Raw genomic sequence first — 18,515 nt, 5'->3', positions numbered from 1 at the left:
TGAATAGAAGCCTGCAAGTATACAATGCAAAATAGAGATTCTATGCTTTTGAGGAAAGATAAAGCTGTATGTGGAGTCAAGATCTGTTAATTTTTTGTCCTAGTGGCTATTAACCTTTTTTTGAAAAAACTTATTACTGTAGCTTTTCAGAAACGCAAAAGAACAGCTGCAGAAATAGTGAACTATGACAATGCTTCAAATCAAAGGAAGTCTCTACTCCTGGGCAATAGGATCAGAGTACAAACTGGAAAGAGTCCAAAGAAAGCCAAGGTGTGGCTGACCCACGCACACCCAAAAGTTGCTATGGACCAAATCAAAACAAAGAGGGATTCTCTGACATTTTTTGAGTCTAAGCAGTGCAAGGAGATAGGCTTTCCAGGAGTGGTGCACCCAGCAATGTTATCAGGTCAGAAAAAGCATTCTGGGCAGCAAATATTAGCTCCTCCCAAGGCATTCCTTACATATGCCTGGGTAGAAGCTTTTGTTGGCTCTGCTTCCATGCTACTACATAAACCAAGCTGTTACCACATACTTACAGCTTTCTTGGTCACCTCTTCCGGCGTCAGAATAGGATGAGTTATTTCCACTGTCTGTTCTGGAAACTCCTGAACAGGGAAATACTGGCTGTCATCTTGGCTTGAATTTGAACCTTCCCGTGGTTCACCAACATCATAAAGAGAATTCTAAAATAAAGTAAAACAAGAGAAATTAGACAATGTATTGTTTTACTTTTACACCATAATCATTTAATTATATTTTGTATATGACTTCCTACCTATATTTGCTAATTCAATAAGTTTTATAATTTTTAAATTTTTTTTATGTCTCTAGTTTTTTTCTTTTGGAGGGGGGAAGGCAAGGCAATTAGAGTTAAGTGACTTGCCCAAGGTCACAGCTAGTAAGTGAGTCAAGTGTCTGAGACCGGATTTGAACTCAGGTCCTCCTGACTCCAGGGCCAGTGCTCCATTCACTGCACCACCTAGCTGCCCCTAAGTTTTATAATTTGTATTACATTTCCACAACTATGCATTTATTGAACAAAATACTTAATAAATATCATCTTTTTTCTCCTTTTCCCTAGGAGAAGGACAGAAGCAGGTATTGAGCACCTGTTATATATTGGGAACTGTGCTAAAGGCCTGACAAATATCATCTCTTCGATCCTCACAACAACCCTGGGAAGTAGGTGGTGTTATTATCATTCTCATTTTGTAGTTGAGGCAGCTGAGGCAGACAGATTAAGTGACTTGCCCAAGGTCACACAGCTAATGTTTAGGACTGCATTTGAACTCAGATCTTCCTGAACTAGAGGGCATCTAGGTGGCACAGTGAATGAAGCACCAGGCCTGGAGTCAGGAAGACTCCTCTTTCCAAGTTCAAATCTAGCCTCAGACATTTACCAGCTGTGTGACCCTGGGCAAGTCACTTAGCCCTTTTTGCCTCAGTTCTTCATCTGTAAAATGAGCTGGGGAAGGAAATGGCAAACCACCCCTGTCTCCTTGCCAAGAAAACCTCAAATGGAGTCATGGAGTCCGACACAACTGAAGCAATAGAACACACTTCTCAACTTCGGTCCCAGAATTCTATCCACTGTTCCATCTAGCTGCCCCTTGGCCCTAGACCAGAAGATTTAAAAGAATTACTTTACACAGTAATAGCACATGCTTAGTGTTTTCTTTACAAATTCATAGGTCCTATTCAATTGTGTAAATGAGGAATCTGATACAAGACGTTATTATAACATCTTTAGCAGATCTAAGGAAGCAGCTGTAAAAGTCTTTCCCTTTTGAGAAGAATCTATAAATTCTCTAGGATAAATAAAAGTCTGCCCTACTCTGATTGCTATGTTTGATATCCTTTGTGACTGCTTATATTAAAGCAAAACACTAATAATCCCAATTTATAATTTTCTGAAATGTCTGTTAAGACTATTTGCTAAGCCATAAATAGATTTCTAGACCTGAAGATAGAAAAATCTGAGTTTGAATCCTGACTCAAACATTTACTAGATATGTGACCCTAAAATGAGGGGGTGGCCATTCTTTCTAGCTCTAAATTGAAGATACTATAATTCTAATAGTTCTACCAGTCCCCAGAAAAGTGGAAAGATATGTATACACACATACAAGACACACAGACACACACACAAATACATATGTATGTGTGTATGTACACATATAAACCTTTCCTTTGCATGTGTGTATATAAATATTCCTTTACATATATGTACATAATAGTTTATATGCACAAAACACCTAAGAGTTAGCTACATCTGTATGTGGTATAAAAACAGATGTGTGTACAGCACTTCTGCATTTCCACAGTCATAGATTTTCATGTTGTCTTAAGATTTTTCCTACCTTCAAAGCAGTAACTGTGAACTGTTTTATTAACATTTTTCCTAACCCCACGTACCCCATATCAGATCCCAGTCTGAGCACAGGAGAGATTTAAGTCAGCTATGGAAATAAACACTGACTTCTTAGTCTTAGAAACTAAGGGTAAATTCAATTACAGCTTTTGGCTGACTGTTGTAGGCAACTTAAAGTAGTAGAAAATTTTAAAATACTGCATAACTGTACTGCCATAGTCCATTGATTCATTGATATAGTACCATGTTATGACACTGTTGAACTTAAAAGATTGGTGAAATTTCTTTAAGCAGTAAAACGTACACATATATACCTCATATATGCAGTATTTTGGGAGGCAAATTTCCCCATTGCAAATAGAATACAGACTGGACATGCATGATTCTAGGATTTTCTTAGATATAAGAGAGGAATCATTAAAAAACAAATTAGAAGTATAATTCTTTTTCATAATAATGACAGCTCATATTTATATACTATCTTGATGTTTACAAAAGCATTTTCCTCCCGATCACTCTGTAAGGTAGGTAGTCTAAGAATTATTATGCCCATTTCCCATATGATAAAAACTGAGACTCACAGAAGTTGAAGTGACTTGCCCCAACATCAGACAAGTAGTATATGGAGATTTGAACCCAAGTCTTCCAGATTCCAAGACCAGTGTTCTTTCCATTATTCCATGCTGCCTTCTACAAGGCACACGTATCTAAAGAGATGGTTTAGAATCTATTTCTTTTGAAATATATTTATATTCTAGTCTTTACACAGAAATGTAAAAAAAAAATCTACCCCTACATGTCAATCAAAAAAGTAAAGGAACCATCTGAAGCACTTCCTGTTGCTATTTCAAATTTGATTTGAAATGAGGGAAAAAATATCTATTCAAACAGAATTGTATTAGGTAATCTATCCTAGGCACTTACATATCGATGGCTTTCTGTGATGAAGACCCATATTATAAAATATTAACTGCTAATTTAAATAAACTATTCTTCCATATTAGAAATCATTCCAGCATCTCGCACTCTCTTAAACATTATCTTCTTTTTCTTGTCACTGAATTCTATGCAACCAATAATTTAAAAAAATAATAATAATTGGTGTCACTAACATTCTACTGCTCAAAACCAGACTTCATGCCACAGCGCATAGTGCAGGAAAATGAATTTGGTTTTCAACAAGTGATCATTCCTCTGGAGAAGTATTGCTATAGAATGGAAGGAAGAGTGGCCTTAGAGTCAGAAGACTTGAGTTTTCATCTCAGTGATGTGAACCTCAGCAAGTCACTGAAGGCGTCTGATCCTGCATTTCCTCAACTATAAAAGGTGGATAAGGATGCTTTTTTTCCTAGCTATTTTATAGCACTGTTATAAGGATTAAATCAAATTATATATGTCAAAGTGCTAGACCAATGTCAGATTCATTAAAATTCAATGTGATCAACAACTTAATTTTTGTAAAACATGAGGTTGATGGTAGGTGGAATCACCAGTTTACTTACTGTTTGTTCTTGAGATTCAAGTTCTGCTACATGCTGGACTTTATCGAAAAAAGGCACAATGCTCTCATCGTATATTTTCCACCAGAGATCAAGAAATGAGGCACGATGCTGAGATTCTGAAGTTAAGCTCTCCGAAATCACTGAGCCAGTCTGACGGTTATATTTGTAATGCCAAGGCTTTGATGGCCCCAAAAAATGGACGACTTTTGCATCCGAGCCAAATCTTGGAAAACAACAATAATCTATTTTTTTACTTGAGTGATGACATATCCAAGTAATTTATTCAACAATTGCAAGGTTCTTAAAAAGTGAAAGGGAACTGGGAAATACTTTCGATGCCTCTTTTATTGAAAATCACTTTCACTTTTATTGAAAATCAATTCACCAACTTAGATTAAAACTATTTTTCTTATCAATATGTCAAGGAACTCTGATTCATTTATGTGAGAACTTCAGATCTTAAAAGCTCCCTCCGGGACAAATCACAAACCATTTAAAACACAGAGATTTTGAAGTTTTCAGAGGAGCAGAAAGGTTAAATAAATTGACCACAAGGACGTAGTTTATATATTTTACTGTCAGAGGTTGAACTTGTTTCCAAGTCTTCTGAATTCCAAGTTCAGCATTCTATCCCCTATGTCATACTCCCTTTTATTTTCAGTAAAACAGGCCTGATGCTTTAAATAGCATGCATATATTTTTCATATAAATAAAAAGACAGTTGTGTTTCATATTTCTATATGACTATATAGAAAATTGCTGGGCTATCAGTAAAAGGATCTAAGTTCTAATCCTAGACACACCACTAAATAACTATAAAATCTTGGGCAAGTCACTTAACTTCTCTAGGCCTCAATTTCTTCATTTTTAAGGTCTCTTCTAGATTTAAAATAATGATTCTACCTTTTTAAGAACCCATGTGGTATAGCTGCTTTGAAATTAAAATTCATTCAAATTCTATCTCTGATGCTTACCATGTATTTGACCTCAAGCAAATCACTTAACTTTCCTGGACTTCAAATATTCTCACCTGCGAAATGAGCAGGTTGGAGTAGAAGGTCTTTGAGGTTCCTTCCAGCCCTACATCTTTGAGTCTATGATCCAATTAGTTATAGTCACACAATACTTAGTTTCAAGTCCAAACTAGAACTCATTCTTTCCCTTTGAATTTTCCTCTCCTCTTAATTACCTTATTTATGTTGAAAGAAACAAAAATGTATTAAATGCCTACTATGCGCCAGACAAGAGCTTTACAAATGTTACTTCATTTGTTCCTTATGACAACCACAGAAAGTAGGTGCTACTGTTATCCTCATTTTATAGAAGTCAGACAGAAGTTAAACAACTTGTCCAGCCTCACATAGCTGCCTTTTGTTGAAGGCACCACCAACCTTAAACCACCTAATTTCACAACTAAGGCATCATCCTTAATTCTTCACCCCACCCCACCCTTACTGTTATGATGTCAAACAATTTGCCAAGTGTTACCAATTCCACCCGCTCAACATCTCTCACACTGGTCCCTTTCTCTCTACTCACATCACAACCTTCTAGTCCAGGGCTTCATCATTTCTCATCTGGACTAAGATGACAGACTCCTAATTAGGTTCCCTGTATCCAGTTTCCCCCTTCTCCAAACCACCCTCCATACAGTTGCCAAAGTGATGTCCTAAAGTGAAGACCTGCCCATGTGATGCCCCTGCTTTACAACTTCCAGTGCTGTTCTGTTTTGCCATTTAAAGCCCTTCACAATCTGGCTGCAGACTGTCTTTCTAAAGTAATTACCTTTTGTCTTTCCTTATCAGCTCTTTGTTCCAGCAAAATTGTCCCACTTACTGTTCCTGATAAATGACACCCATTTCTTCCTTTTGTACCTGCATAAGTGTCTGGGATTCTCTCCTTCTTCACTTCACTTTGGAATCCCATGCTCCTTTTAAGGTTCAGTTCAGTATGTACTACTTCCTTCAAGGGGCCTTTTCTCATTCCCCCAGTGATCAGAGATCCCTCCTCCAACTTTCTCTGCATTTATCCAGTATGTATCCTGTACTTATCTTTGTACTATCATAACACACTAATAGGATACAAGCTCTTTGTATCCCCACGGCCTAGCACATGGTCTGGCACATAGTAGGCACTTAATGATTGCTTCTTGATTGGCTGATTCAATTGTCAGCTCAATCACCTACTAGATGTGAGCCTCAGATTCCTCCACATAGGGGTGATAATGCTTGTAATAATCATTCAGAAGGTTGTTTTGAAGAATTTAACTTCACTGTAAAGTGATGGGTAAATGTAAGGATTTATTAATATACTATCAACATGTTATCAAATACTATTTGAAGCTATAACCTTCCCAGAAATTGAAAATTTTAACATTCCTTAATATTATACCTTGATTATACCAGTACATATGTTTAGCAAAATGATGTGAACACAAAGGAAAACCTTGATAGTTGCTAATAAATCCAATTTGCTTAGCAGGTTGATCCATTTCATTAACTAATCCTAAAGGTTTTTGTTTTGTTTTGTTTTGACTTCATCTGGAGACATTTCATTCCCTAGACTGCTCACATAAGCATGTACTATACTAAGTCTTTATCACATAATTATCCCCCAAGTTCCTGGAGCAAACAATGAGGAGCATAATATAATGGAAAGAACTCTGGATTTAGAGTCAGAGGGTCATAACTTCAAATATTGGCTTTGCAATTTGCTACCTTTGTGACCTTAAGCAAAATGGTTTCTCTCTGTGCCTCCGTTTCTACCTTTGTAAAATAAAGACAATGGACTAGAGTATTTCTAAGGTCTTTTTCAGCTCTATAACCTATTACCAAGAATAAGTAATAGATATTAGTGGTAACTAGGCATTCCAGCACTTAGGGTAAATTCAACTAATCTAAGGTTGTGGGATAGAAGCATGAATGATTGGGGTCAAGAGGGTGCAGAAAAGGGGAGGTTAAAGTACACTGAAGAAAGAGGCCCATTACGGAGTCTAAGGAACATGTAGAGCAGAGTATTCAAAGTGGGTACAGGTTGAAGTGAAGAAGACTGTGAGCTATGTATCTGAACTAGCACTTAGCATACAGTTAGACACTCAATAAATCTAGCTGACCGACTGATCCAGAAGTCTACAAATGAGAGCAGCAAAGATCCATACAAGATGGATTGGAATTGAAAGGGGGAAAGTATTGATGAATGACAGTGGAAAGGGGAAGACATGACAGTAGCATTGGGAACAAGAAGTATATGTCAGCTCCACTTTCTGGACTCATATATGTCAGGGGGTGCAAGAAAAGGAGCAGTCATCCCTGGTGACAGACAGAATTGATGTTGTATTTTAGTAAGCACCAGAATATGAAAGTAATCTTAAAGGACAGCTATAGGACCACAGATTTAGGGATGAAAGGGACCTTGACCTTCATCTTAGGCCTATCTCTGGGTTTTTCCTGTTGCTCACAAACATGAAATTACATGCTCAAGATCACACAGAATTCACACTTAGGTTTTCTGACTCTAAATCTTGGGATCTTTCCACTGTACCACAACAGAGTAAAACACATGGACAGTGTAGTGCAGGGAGTTCTCAAATTGGGTCACATGAACTTATTTTAAAATACATTTGGATAACTATAGTTCAATATAATTATTGTAGTCTGAGAAGAGGCCCAGAGGCATCAGGAGACTGCCAAAGGATTCCATTCAAAAAAGAGAGAGAAAAGGTTAAGAACCTCTAGTATAGTGTAAAGACAAGGCAATAAAGTGGAGGCTAGTAACTGCAGAAGGGTTATGTTTGAGTTTACTATGGAAGAGGACAGGTGGGAAAGGTGATAAGATGGCCAGCATAGCTAGGTGTGAACAGCCTTCATTACTTATGGCACCAAGTGATTTCACACTGATACAAGGCATCCAGCATGGCATGGCTCCCAAACAAGGGAGTTCACATGGGAATAGAATTAGTGCAATCCCTCCTGACTAGGAGGGAAAGCAACCCAGAAAAAGGGTATGGCACATTAAGGGGACTCTGAGGGAGTGGCAAACTAGGCCCCTCAAAGAAGTAAATCATTTAGGTGCTGGGAGGGAAGGGTAGTTGGCCAGGGAACCAGAAGTAAGCCCCACCCATGGAGGGTGATTATACCTTCTGAGATGTAGGCATCCACATCCTAGCGCCAATCACCCCCATGCTAGTACTAGCTCTGCCATGATTATTACTTGTAAGTCTGAAATGTTGACCCATGAATAAAGCAATCAGACACTTGAAATCTGTGAGTCTTGAGCTAATATGAATACTGTTTGAATTTATACTTCAGAATCAGGCTGACTGCCATGGAGAGAGAGAAAGCTACTAGATTAAAGAATGAAAAAAACTCAATAGCAATCACACTTACTTATTGAAAGCAGGTCTATATGTATAAATGGTGCTACTGCTCAAATTATAGAGAAACGGCAAATGTTTGTGAATATCTGAAGTTGCCCAGTTACTGAAGAAACTATTCAATAATCCTTGGTCAGCCCCTAAATAATTAAAAAAGAAAAACATAAAAGAGAAATGCACAAACATAACACATAGAGATTAAGAAAATAAATACAAATGAATATTCATGATGAAGGAGACTAGCAATTACTGACTTCTCTGCTTTCTGGATAATATTGTTTCAGGCTGTTTCCTCTGAAGAATTTGCAATAACGTCCTCAAAAGTTTTCAGACAGAATCAGAAAACCAGAACAACATGACCCGTTAGAATACTAGAGCAAAAGAAATTGGGTCTAATGGCCCAAGAGAATAATAAGATTAATTCATATAACTACGGTCTGCTAAACCTTTATACTTCTATTTCTCTTCCTAGAGGTCTTGCTAATTCAAACTAAAATATTAAGTGTATTAATTCTTTTCTCAAATTATCATCAGCACATCTGATGAGAGTAAGTTGGTATTTGCCAAGCTTACTTCCCGTGGTGTCACTTGCAGTTTCTAATATCCTTACCTCTATATTAAGGTAATTTCTATTTTCTAGTCAGATTCTTCCTCTATTATTAGGATTCAAAACAGCTATATTACTGTGTTCTGCCTTGATTACCTTTAGACCTTCCCTTCACTTTAACTCCTTTCTCTCTTTAACTCTGCACAGAAATAGAATAGTGGGTTAGAGTTCTACATCTGCCACTGAGAGGCTGTGTGACCTTAGACAAGTCATTTAATTTCTCTGTGCCTGCATTTCCTCATCTGTAAAAGAAATAGATTGGACTAGATGATCTCAAATATCGGTTTTAGTTTTCAAAACTCAATCTTCTATTTGACCCACTTAGCTGAATATCACTTCATTGGCTCTTTGTAATTATGTCAATTTTATACTTTTAACCCAACTATCCTTGCCTACTGAGTTGATTAAAAATAGAAGGCAAAAAAAAAGAACAGATAAAATCTAAGTAGGAGTGTGCATAATTTCTCGGCAAGCAACTGTTTCCTCTCCAAGATTTACCATCAAAACTTCCATGTTTCACTGCATGCTCCAGCAGGAGGCTGTGGGTTTCTAGAGAAGGTCGGAAAACAAATACTCCACTGTTGAAACAATCTGGCCATCCAGGGTCTGGGGCTGCAGAGAGCTCTTCACGGTCAAATAGCTCATCAATATTGCACAGTACCTAGAGAAACAGAGGCCAGCTGAAAAATTCTGTCTCAGGGGGTTGGCAAACAACTAACAAATGAAACTGACGCTCAAGGATAAAAAAAGACAGGCACTTTTTGTTTTTGTTTTGTCTTAATGTGTCGTTTTAAATTCAGTCAGAACTGAGTGAAGTTTTCTGTATTTCTAAAGAAAAGAAAATGCTCCAGCAAGTCTGCCTTTGAAATTCAAGTGATTTTCTTGATGTTCTTAAGGCACTATTTTTAAATGTTTGCCTGCCCTACTCTAACATGAGTGATGAGTGAAACAAAGGGAACATACGAACATAGAGAAGACCAAAGAACATGTTTAATATGCTACCTCTGAGAGTCTGATGGCAGCAGACAGTTTCCTCAGTGACTTTCTAAATGGTTTTCTAGTTGAAAAAAAAAAGAAAAAGAAAGAAAAAGTATTGAATAGCCTTTTGTTCCCGCTGCCTTGCTTATTTGCCATTTCATTGAGATACCTTGCAAAGATACATTACAGAATAAACTAGAACCAAATAAACTACCAGCCCTCATTCCACCTCAGAACATAGACTCTCTGTTGAAATTTGATCATGAACTTGAAGATTGGGGTTTCTATTTAAATCAACTCCTTGATTGCAGAAGTTTCCAAGTTTGTTGCCAGCTGCCCCAAAAATCAGATTGGTAATAACTGGTCACGCATAGCAACCCTATCTGTATATCTAATAATAACACAACTATATGTAGGCCTTTAGTATTCAAAAGGTGCTTTATATATATTATTTTATTTGATCTTAATAACCCTGTGAGGGGGGAAATAGCAATGCTATCCTAGTTTTACAGAGAAAATTCAGGTCTCATCATGCTCAGTAGCTTATCCATGGCCACATGACTTTTAAGTGTCAACATTAGGATTCAAATGTGAGTCCCCTCCAAAGTGTATGTAAAGATTTCTCCTACTGTACTTGTTGTTGGGCATATACAATTTGGCACTTGGTTTTATTCTATCTAGTAATCCAAGGGTTCTTAATGTGGGATCCATGAAATGTGTTCTTAAAAATTTTTATAATATTTATAGCAGTTCTTTTCTGGGGGCAAAGAATTGGAAATTGAGTTGATGCCCATCAATTGGGGAATGGCTGAATAAACTGTGGTATCTGATTGTGATGGAATACTATTGTGCTATAAGAAATGATGAACGGGGGGGTGGAGCCAAGATGATGGCTAGAAAACAGGGACTCGCTTAAGCTCCCCGCCCCAGATCCCTCCAAACACCTGTAAAAAATAGCTCCGAACAAATTCTAGAGCTACAGAACCCACAAAATAACAGAGGGAAGCAAGTCTCCAGCCCAGGACTGCCTAGATGGTTGCTGGGAACGCAGCCCACCATGGGCTGCGCCAGGACCAACCAGACGGGGAGTGGGGTGGAGCAGGCCTTAGGGCCCTGAATCACTGAGCTGTGGCAGTTACCAAACTTCTCAGCCTACAAAGGCCAAAGACAACAGAGCAGGTCAGTGGGAAAACTGCTGGATCAGGGTGAGAGAAGTGCACTGTCCGGCCCCAGCCTGGGGGCAGCAGAGTTGGTGCAGCAGCAGCAGCACAAAGCTCTTGGGAATACTTCCTGAGCTCCAGCTTTAGCTGCTTCCAGCCCCAGGCGCCCCCTCCACCCCCCCACTCCCCCACCCCATGGGAGGAATCAAGTGGCTGATCAGAGCAGGAGTATAGGGAGTGCTTTGCTAGCCCAGAAGCAGGTGCTCTTGCTTTGCCATGCTTGGATCTGTGACACGGTCCTGGTTGGTGGTTCTTTGGGGAGGAGAAGTGCTGATGTGGCAGGGCCTGCAGTGAAGGTGGAGTAAAAGTAGCTCCAAAAACAGCAGCATGAGGCCCCTAAAGCTTGGGACAAAGTACTCTCCACTCTGAAGGCTTCATACCCTGACAAAAAGCTCAAAGGTCAAGTAGTTGTCTTGGAACACAAGCAAGCATCAAAAAAGGACTCAGACCATAGAAATTTTTTTTGGTGACAAAGAAGATCAAAACATACAGCCAGAAGAAGCCAACAAATTCAAAGAGCCCACATCAAAAGCCTCCAAGAAAAATACGAATTGGTCTCAGGCCATGGAAGAGCTCAAAAAGGATTTGGAAAAGGAAGTAAGTAGAGCAAAAATTGGGAAAAGAAATGAGAGTGATGCAAGAAAATCATGGAAAAACAAGTCAACAACTTGCTAAAGAAGACCCCAAAAAATACTGAAGAAAATAACACCTTAAAAAAATAGACTAACTCAAATGGCAAAAGAGCTCCAGAAAGCTAATGAGGAGAAGAATGCCTTAAAATATAGAATTAGCGGGGGCAGCTATGTGGCTCAGTGAATAGAGCACTGGCCCTGGAGTCAGGAGGACCTGAGTTCAAATCCGGCCTCAGATACTTGACACATGTACTAGCTGTGTGACCTTGGGCAAGTCACTTAACCCCAAATGCCCTGCCAAAAAGCAAAAAAAAAAAAAAATATAGAATTAGCCAAATGGAAAAGGAGGTCCAAAAGACCACTGAAGAAAATACTACCTTAAAAATTAGAATGGAGCAAGTGGAAGCTAGTGACAATATGAGAAATCAAGAAATTATAAAACAGAACCAAAAGAAAGAAAAAATAGAAGACAATGTGAAATATCTCATTGGAAAAACCACTCACCTGGAGAATAGATGCAGGAGAGACAACTTAAAAATTATTGGACTACCTGAAAGCCAGGATAAAAAAAAGAGCCTAGACTTCACCTTTCAAGAAATTATCAAGGAAAACTGCCTTGATATTCTAGAACCACAAGGTAAAATAGAAATGGAAAGAATCTACCAACCACCTCTTGAAAAAGATCCCAAAAAGAAACCTCCTAGCAATATTGTCACCAAATTTAAGAGCTCCCAGATCAAGGAGAAAACACTGCAAGCAGCCAGAAAGAAACAATTTGAGTACTGTAGAAATACAATCAGGATAATACAAGATCTAGCAGCTTCCACATTAAGGGATCAAAGAGCTTGGAATATGATATTCTGGAGGTCAAAGGAGCTAGGATCAAGACCAAGAATCACCTACCCAACAAAACTGAGTATCATGCTCCAAGGCAAAATATGGATTTTCAATAAAATAGAGGAATTTCAAGCTTTCTCAGTGAAAAGACCAGAGCTGAATAGACAATTTGACTTTCAAACACAAGAACCAAGAGAAGCATGAAAAGATAATCAAGAGAAATCATAAGGGACTTAATAAAGTTGAACTGTATTGTTTACATTCCTACACAGAAAGATGATATTTGTAACTCATGAAACCTTTCTCAGTATTAGGGTAGTTGAAGGGAATATACATACATACATATATACATACATATATATATATATATATATATATGTATATACATATATATATATATATATATGTACACACACACACACACACACACACGCACACATGCACACACACACACACAAAGGGCCAAAGAGCACAGGGTGAGTTGATTATGAAGGGAGGATGCCTAAGAATAAATAAATAAATGAATAAATGGAATTAAGGGGTGAGAGAGGAATATATTGGGAGAAGGAGAAAGGGAAAGATAGAACGGGGTAAATTATCTTGCATAAAAGTGGCAAGAAAAAGCAATTCTATCAGAATGGAAGAGGGGGCAGGTGAAAGAGAATGAGTGAAACTTGCTCTCATCTGATTTGACTTAAGGAGGGAATAATATACACACTCAATTGGGTATCTTACCCTACAGGAAAGTAGGAGGGAAGAGGATAAGAGAGGGGGGATGATAGAAGGGAGGGTAGATCAGGGCAGGAGGTAATCAAAAGCAAATACTTTTGAAAAGGGACAGGGTCAAGAGAGAAAATTGAATAAAGGGGGACAGTATAGGTTGGAGGGGAATATACTTAATCTTTTGCAACATGACTGTTATGGAAGTGTTTTGCATAATGATACATGTGTGGCCTATGTTGAATTGCTTGCCTTCTCAGGACGGTGGGAGTGGGGAGGGAAGAAGGAAGAGAATTTGGAACTCAAAGCTCTGAAAACAAATGCTCAGAAAAAGTTGTTTTTACATGCAACTGGGAAATAAGCTATACAAGCAATGGCATATAGAAATCTATCTTGCCCTACAAGAAAGTAAGGGGAAAGGGGATAATTGGGGGTGGGGGAGTGTTGACAGAAGGGAGGGCAGACTGGGGAAAGGGGCAATGAGAATATATGCCATCTTGGGGTGGGGTGGAGGGTAGAAATGGGGAGAAAATTTGTAACAAAATCTTGCAGAAATCAATGTTGAAAACTAAAAAATATTAAATAATAAAACAATTTTTTAAAAAAGAAATGATGAGCAGGATGCTCTCTGAAAAACCTGGAAAAACTTACGTAAGCTGATGCAAAGTGAAATGTACTATGTACAATATAACAGCGATATTGCAAGATGATCAGCTTTGAATGACAAAGCTATTTTCAGCAATACACTGATCCAAGACAACTCTGAAGAACTTATCATGAAAAATACTAACCATCTCCAGAGAAAGAACTGACGCTGTCTGAATAGATTTAAAGCATACATTTTCATTTTATTTTTCTTGGGGTTTTTTTGGCCTATGTTTTCTTTCACAACATGATTATTATGGTTTTTTTTTTCTTTTTGCAGGGGGAAAGGCAGGGCAATTGGGTTAAGTGACTTGTCCAAGGTCACACAGCTAGAAAGTGAGTCAAGTGTCTGAGGCCGGATTTGAACTCAGGTACTCCTGACTCCAGGGCCAGTGCTCTACTCACTGTGCCACCTAGCTGCCTCACAACATGACTATTATGGAAATTTTTTGCATGACTACACATGTATAACCTGTACCAAATTTCTTGCCTTCTCAATGAGGGGAGATGGGGAGATGGGAAGGAAGGAAGGAAGCAAATTTGGAATTCAAAGTTTTAAAAACAAACGTTAAAAAAATTTTTTTCAGGTAACTGGGAAAAATAAAACACTAAATAAAATTTTTAAAAATTATAACTGTTTTTCAATATAATTCCTTTTCTTTGTAATCCTATGTATGTTATTTTAAAATTAAAAAAACATTGTCCTGAGAAGGGACTCATAGGCTTCGCTGGACTGTCACAGGGCTCTGTGACACACAAATTGGTTAAGGACTACTGTTCTAATTGTTTTATGTTATATATATTAAATATTTAGATTGTAAATTCCTTGAGTTAAGGGACTGTTTCATACTTCTCATATAACACGCAGAGCAATAGCTGAGGATGTTGCAAAAGCTCAATAAATACTTGTATGTTGAATAGCTGATGCTACACAGTGAGCATAAGAATGTTGCATTCTCAAGGAAATGAGATAGTAGTTCAGTACGAATTAGAAACTTCTTGTTATATGAATATATAGTATTAAAAGATCAGTACAAATATTCCTTCTCTAGTCTGCTGCCCCCTTCCATTTTATGAGTAAGTTTATACCATTCATGCTCATACTTATACTTTATTGATCCTCTTGTACTTTTTCCTTTTTTTGCTCCCATTTCTTTCTTTACAATTATGGAGGTAATAAAAGAAAGGAAGTTTGCCCAATATCTGTGCTCTTAAAAGTGAAACATTTTTTTTTCTCTAATGCATTTTTTATCTTGCCTTTATGCCATCCCAATGCCAGGTTTTATCTTTGTCTTCCTTTCCTTTTAAACCACCTTATATTCTTCCCACAAATATTCAAGTCTTTTTTTTTTTGCTTATGACTATGGCTTTACCTATCCTGCCCTCCCTCTTAGACCCCTCTCTATCCCCTTTCCCTGTCCCTTTCTATTTCCCTTTTGAGTGTAATGTATTTCTACACCAAAATCTGTGTCTGTATGTATTTGAGATTATGTCCAGTTTTTCTCTATTTAATTCAATTCATAAAATATTTATTCCCCTCACCTCTTTCTCTATGGCAATATATTCTTCATCTTATGTACCTCTATTATGTATAACAGTGATTTTCCTCCCCTTCTTCCTCCTTTCCCCCTGCCCAGTACAGTCCTCTGTACAAGAATATTAAAACAGAACAAAAGCACCTAACAATCCACTATAAGTTTCTCTATGACCTCAAAGATAGCAAGGTTCTGATAAGATATTTGTTTTGTATCCCCCATTAACATGTAAATAATTCATCCTCATATGTTTCCTTTCAAATGAATAAATGTGTACCTTTCTATGTTTCACTTGGAATCTGAATTTCCATTTCAAAATTTCTATTTAGTTCTACTCTTTTTATCATGAATGCATGGAAATAATCTTTAATTCTTTAAATTATAATTTAATTTTATATTACAATTTAATTTTTAATTTATAATCTATAATTAAATTATTTAAATTATAATTGTTTAAAGGTTCATTTTTCCCCATAGCATTATGTTTATTTTTGGTGGATTTGCAAGTTATCCTTGGATGTGAAATTTTCTCTTCCCTTTTTGAAGATTGTATCCTAAGTTCAAGTTCTCATCTTCTTTAAAGTTGCAGGTGTTAAGTCTTATATGATGCTTATTGTGGTTTCTTTGTAAATGAACTATTTAAGGTGCTTACAGTATTTTTTTCTTTGACCTGAAAACTTGGGATTTTGGCCATGACATTTGGGAGTTTTTATTTTGGGGTATTTTTTTGGAGGTAACCAGTGGATTCTTTATAATTTCACTTTACTGTCTGGTTCTAAGAGTTCTGAGAAGTTTTCATTAATAAGTTCTGATATTAATAAATTTGATATCCAAACTTTTTTCTGATCATGATTTTCAGATATTTTGATAATACTGAGATTTTCTTTCATCTTGTTTTCCAGGTCAGTTGTTTTTGATATTAAATTTGTTACATTTTCTTCTGTTATTTTTTTCCAATAGCATTTTCTGTCTGGCTCATTATAATTTTTATTTCTTGAGGAAGGTTTTCCAACATCAGTTCTCAAGTGTCAATTTTCCCTGCAATTTTTCCCTCCCTAGGTGTACTTTCTTCCAGGTACTACTTCAGTCCCTGTGATTATGAGATTTTGTTTCTCCAAAGCTTTATCTAGACTTATGGTGGGGTCACAATTCTCCTGAGAGTCTATGCCCTCTACATATCTCAAATGATGGTATTTTCTCATGGTTTTCTTTCATTTGCTCATCTCATCTACCTCAGGATCTAGGTTAGAGAGACTGAACTTTAGTCAGTCTCCACAACTGAATGGCTTGGGCAGGCCTTGCCTGGTCTGAAAGATAGAGGAGCCCCTACAAGGGACTCTGAAATTTCTCTAGTGCCAGGCTATCCCTGGGGAACCCCTCTTTTCACAGAGTTCTGGGAACTTCCTCTGCTGTAGACTTTGCCTGGAGTTCTATCATCCTGCTTCTGAGCTCAGAGGTTACACTTGTGTGGTATTCTCCCAGGCCACCAATATCTCATTGAACCCTCCCAGAATGCCCAGAAACTTTCCAGTTGGACTTTTACAATCATAAATTTTGGGAAAAACTTGGGCTGAGCTTGGGTAGGGAATGTGCTAATTGGACCCATCAAGAACATCCCTGATTTTGCTCTTCCCTGCTGGATTCATGTAGCCACAGGTTCCAGAAAGGATCAGGCTGGGTTGGGGACTGGGCAGGGATTACTGGAGTGCTATCTGCACTCTGTCTCATCCTTGATCTACTTATAATTTTAAAGAAGACTCCATTTATTCCTATACTTTCTAGTGTTTTTAATAGAAATGGATGTTGTATTTTGTCAAAAGCGTTTTTATGCATCTATTGAGATAATCATATGGTTTCTGCTAGTTTTGTTGTTGCTACGATCAATTATGCTGATAGTTTTCCCAACGTTGAACCAGCTTTGCATTCCTGGAATAAATCCTACCTGGTCATATTGTATTATTCTCTTGATAAATTGCTGCAATCTTTTTGCTAATATTTTATTTCATCCTTGATCTAACCTGGCTTTCCCAGTCTCTCTGCAGGATTCTGGAGGTTTTTCTGTGGACTTCTGTTTTGAGTGAAAGAGTCCAAAGGTGATTCATTTCCTTACCAGAGATGATGTATCTCTAAGCTCTGTGGGATCCTCCACATCCTAGTATGCCATCATCTTTTCACAATCTCCCTACAACTGTTACAAGATTTTTTTTTAGTTTTATAACATAGTAACTGATCTTCACCATTTCCTGTCATACTCACCAATGTATCAGCATCCATAAAGACACATTTGCTATAATGAGTAAGAGTCCAACAGTGAAGTTTAGTGAAGGTTACACCAAGCTCTGGTCTCTGCAGCAAAGCCAAGTGGATATAGTCAGCACTGTCTTCCAAATTCACTTCAATTACTTCATCAAAAACTTTGTAGAGAACATCCCTGAAGAAAGGAAAAAAAAACAACAACATATGTGTGTGTATTCCAATATTTCTATCAAGAATGCTTAGAAATAATCTTTAATTCTTTAAATTATAATTTAACTAATTTATAATTTTAATTTATAATCTATAATTTAGTTCTTTAAATTATAATGGTTTAAAGGTCCATTTTTCTCCTGTAACATTATATTTATTTTTGCTGGATTTGGAAGTTATCCTTGGTTGTCAACTTTTATCTCTTCCCTTTTTGAAGATTGTACCTCAAGTTCTCATCTTCTTTAAAGCTGCAGCTGCTAAGTCTTATGTGATATCTATCTATCTACACACACAAGTATACAAATACACTCAGGTATGTATACACATAGATACGTATATGTGTATATAATATCAGAGCCAAGAGTGAACATTTTAATACAGTACAACATTCTTCCTTAAGAGTCTGGCCTTTTGTACTATTAAATCACTGAACAGATTTATGTTTAGAAGCCAGAGGATAGCAAACAAAATAAATATATTGGTATATAGTGTGCTGCAACACAGACTGCTCTCAAAACTTCCAGGTACTATTTCCCTGGAGAAATCTTTAAAAAGATAGAAATATTCATCTTATTGGAAATATAGGAATAGACTGATTTATTGAAATTCACATTAAAAAAATCAGATTTC

General features: G+C 37.3%; 1 protein-coding gene across 7 annotated transcripts in view; it reads right to left on the bottom strand.

The window, feature by feature from the left end:
* GYG2 (glycogenin 2) overlaps positions 1–18,515 on the bottom strand; it is a 58,076-nt gene that overhangs the window by 18,611 nt on the left and 20,950 nt on the right. For 4 of the 7 annotated variants that reach the window (XM_036745588.1, XM_036745589.1, XM_036745590.1 and 1 more), the window contains exons 4-9: positions 17,676–17,850; positions 9,351–9,513; positions 8,259–8,385; positions 3,874–4,096; positions 2,953–3,078; positions 537–683 (exon numbers count right to left, since the gene is read on the bottom strand). In XM_036745588.1, the coding sequence (XP_036601483.1) occupies positions 537–683; positions 2,953–3,078; positions 3,874–4,096; positions 8,259–8,385; positions 9,351–9,513; positions 17,676–17,850 (961 nt within the window). The remainder of the gene's footprint in view (positions 1–536; positions 684–2,952; positions 3,079–3,873; positions 4,097–8,258; positions 8,386–9,350; positions 9,514–17,675; positions 17,851–18,515) is intronic. The other 3 variants (XM_036745594.1, XM_036745592.1, XM_036745593.1) reach the window with 1 other exon arrangement.

This window comes from Trichosurus vulpecula, chromosome 2 (assembly GCF_011100635.1).
Source record: "Trichosurus vulpecula isolate mTriVul1 chromosome 2, mTriVul1.pri, whole genome shotgun sequence".
Classification (NCBI taxonomy): Eukaryota; Metazoa; Chordata; class Mammalia; order Diprotodontia; family Phalangeridae; genus Trichosurus; species Trichosurus vulpecula.
Note: the sequence above shows the minus strand (reverse complement) of the source record. Positions and strands in the feature narration are given on the sequence as shown.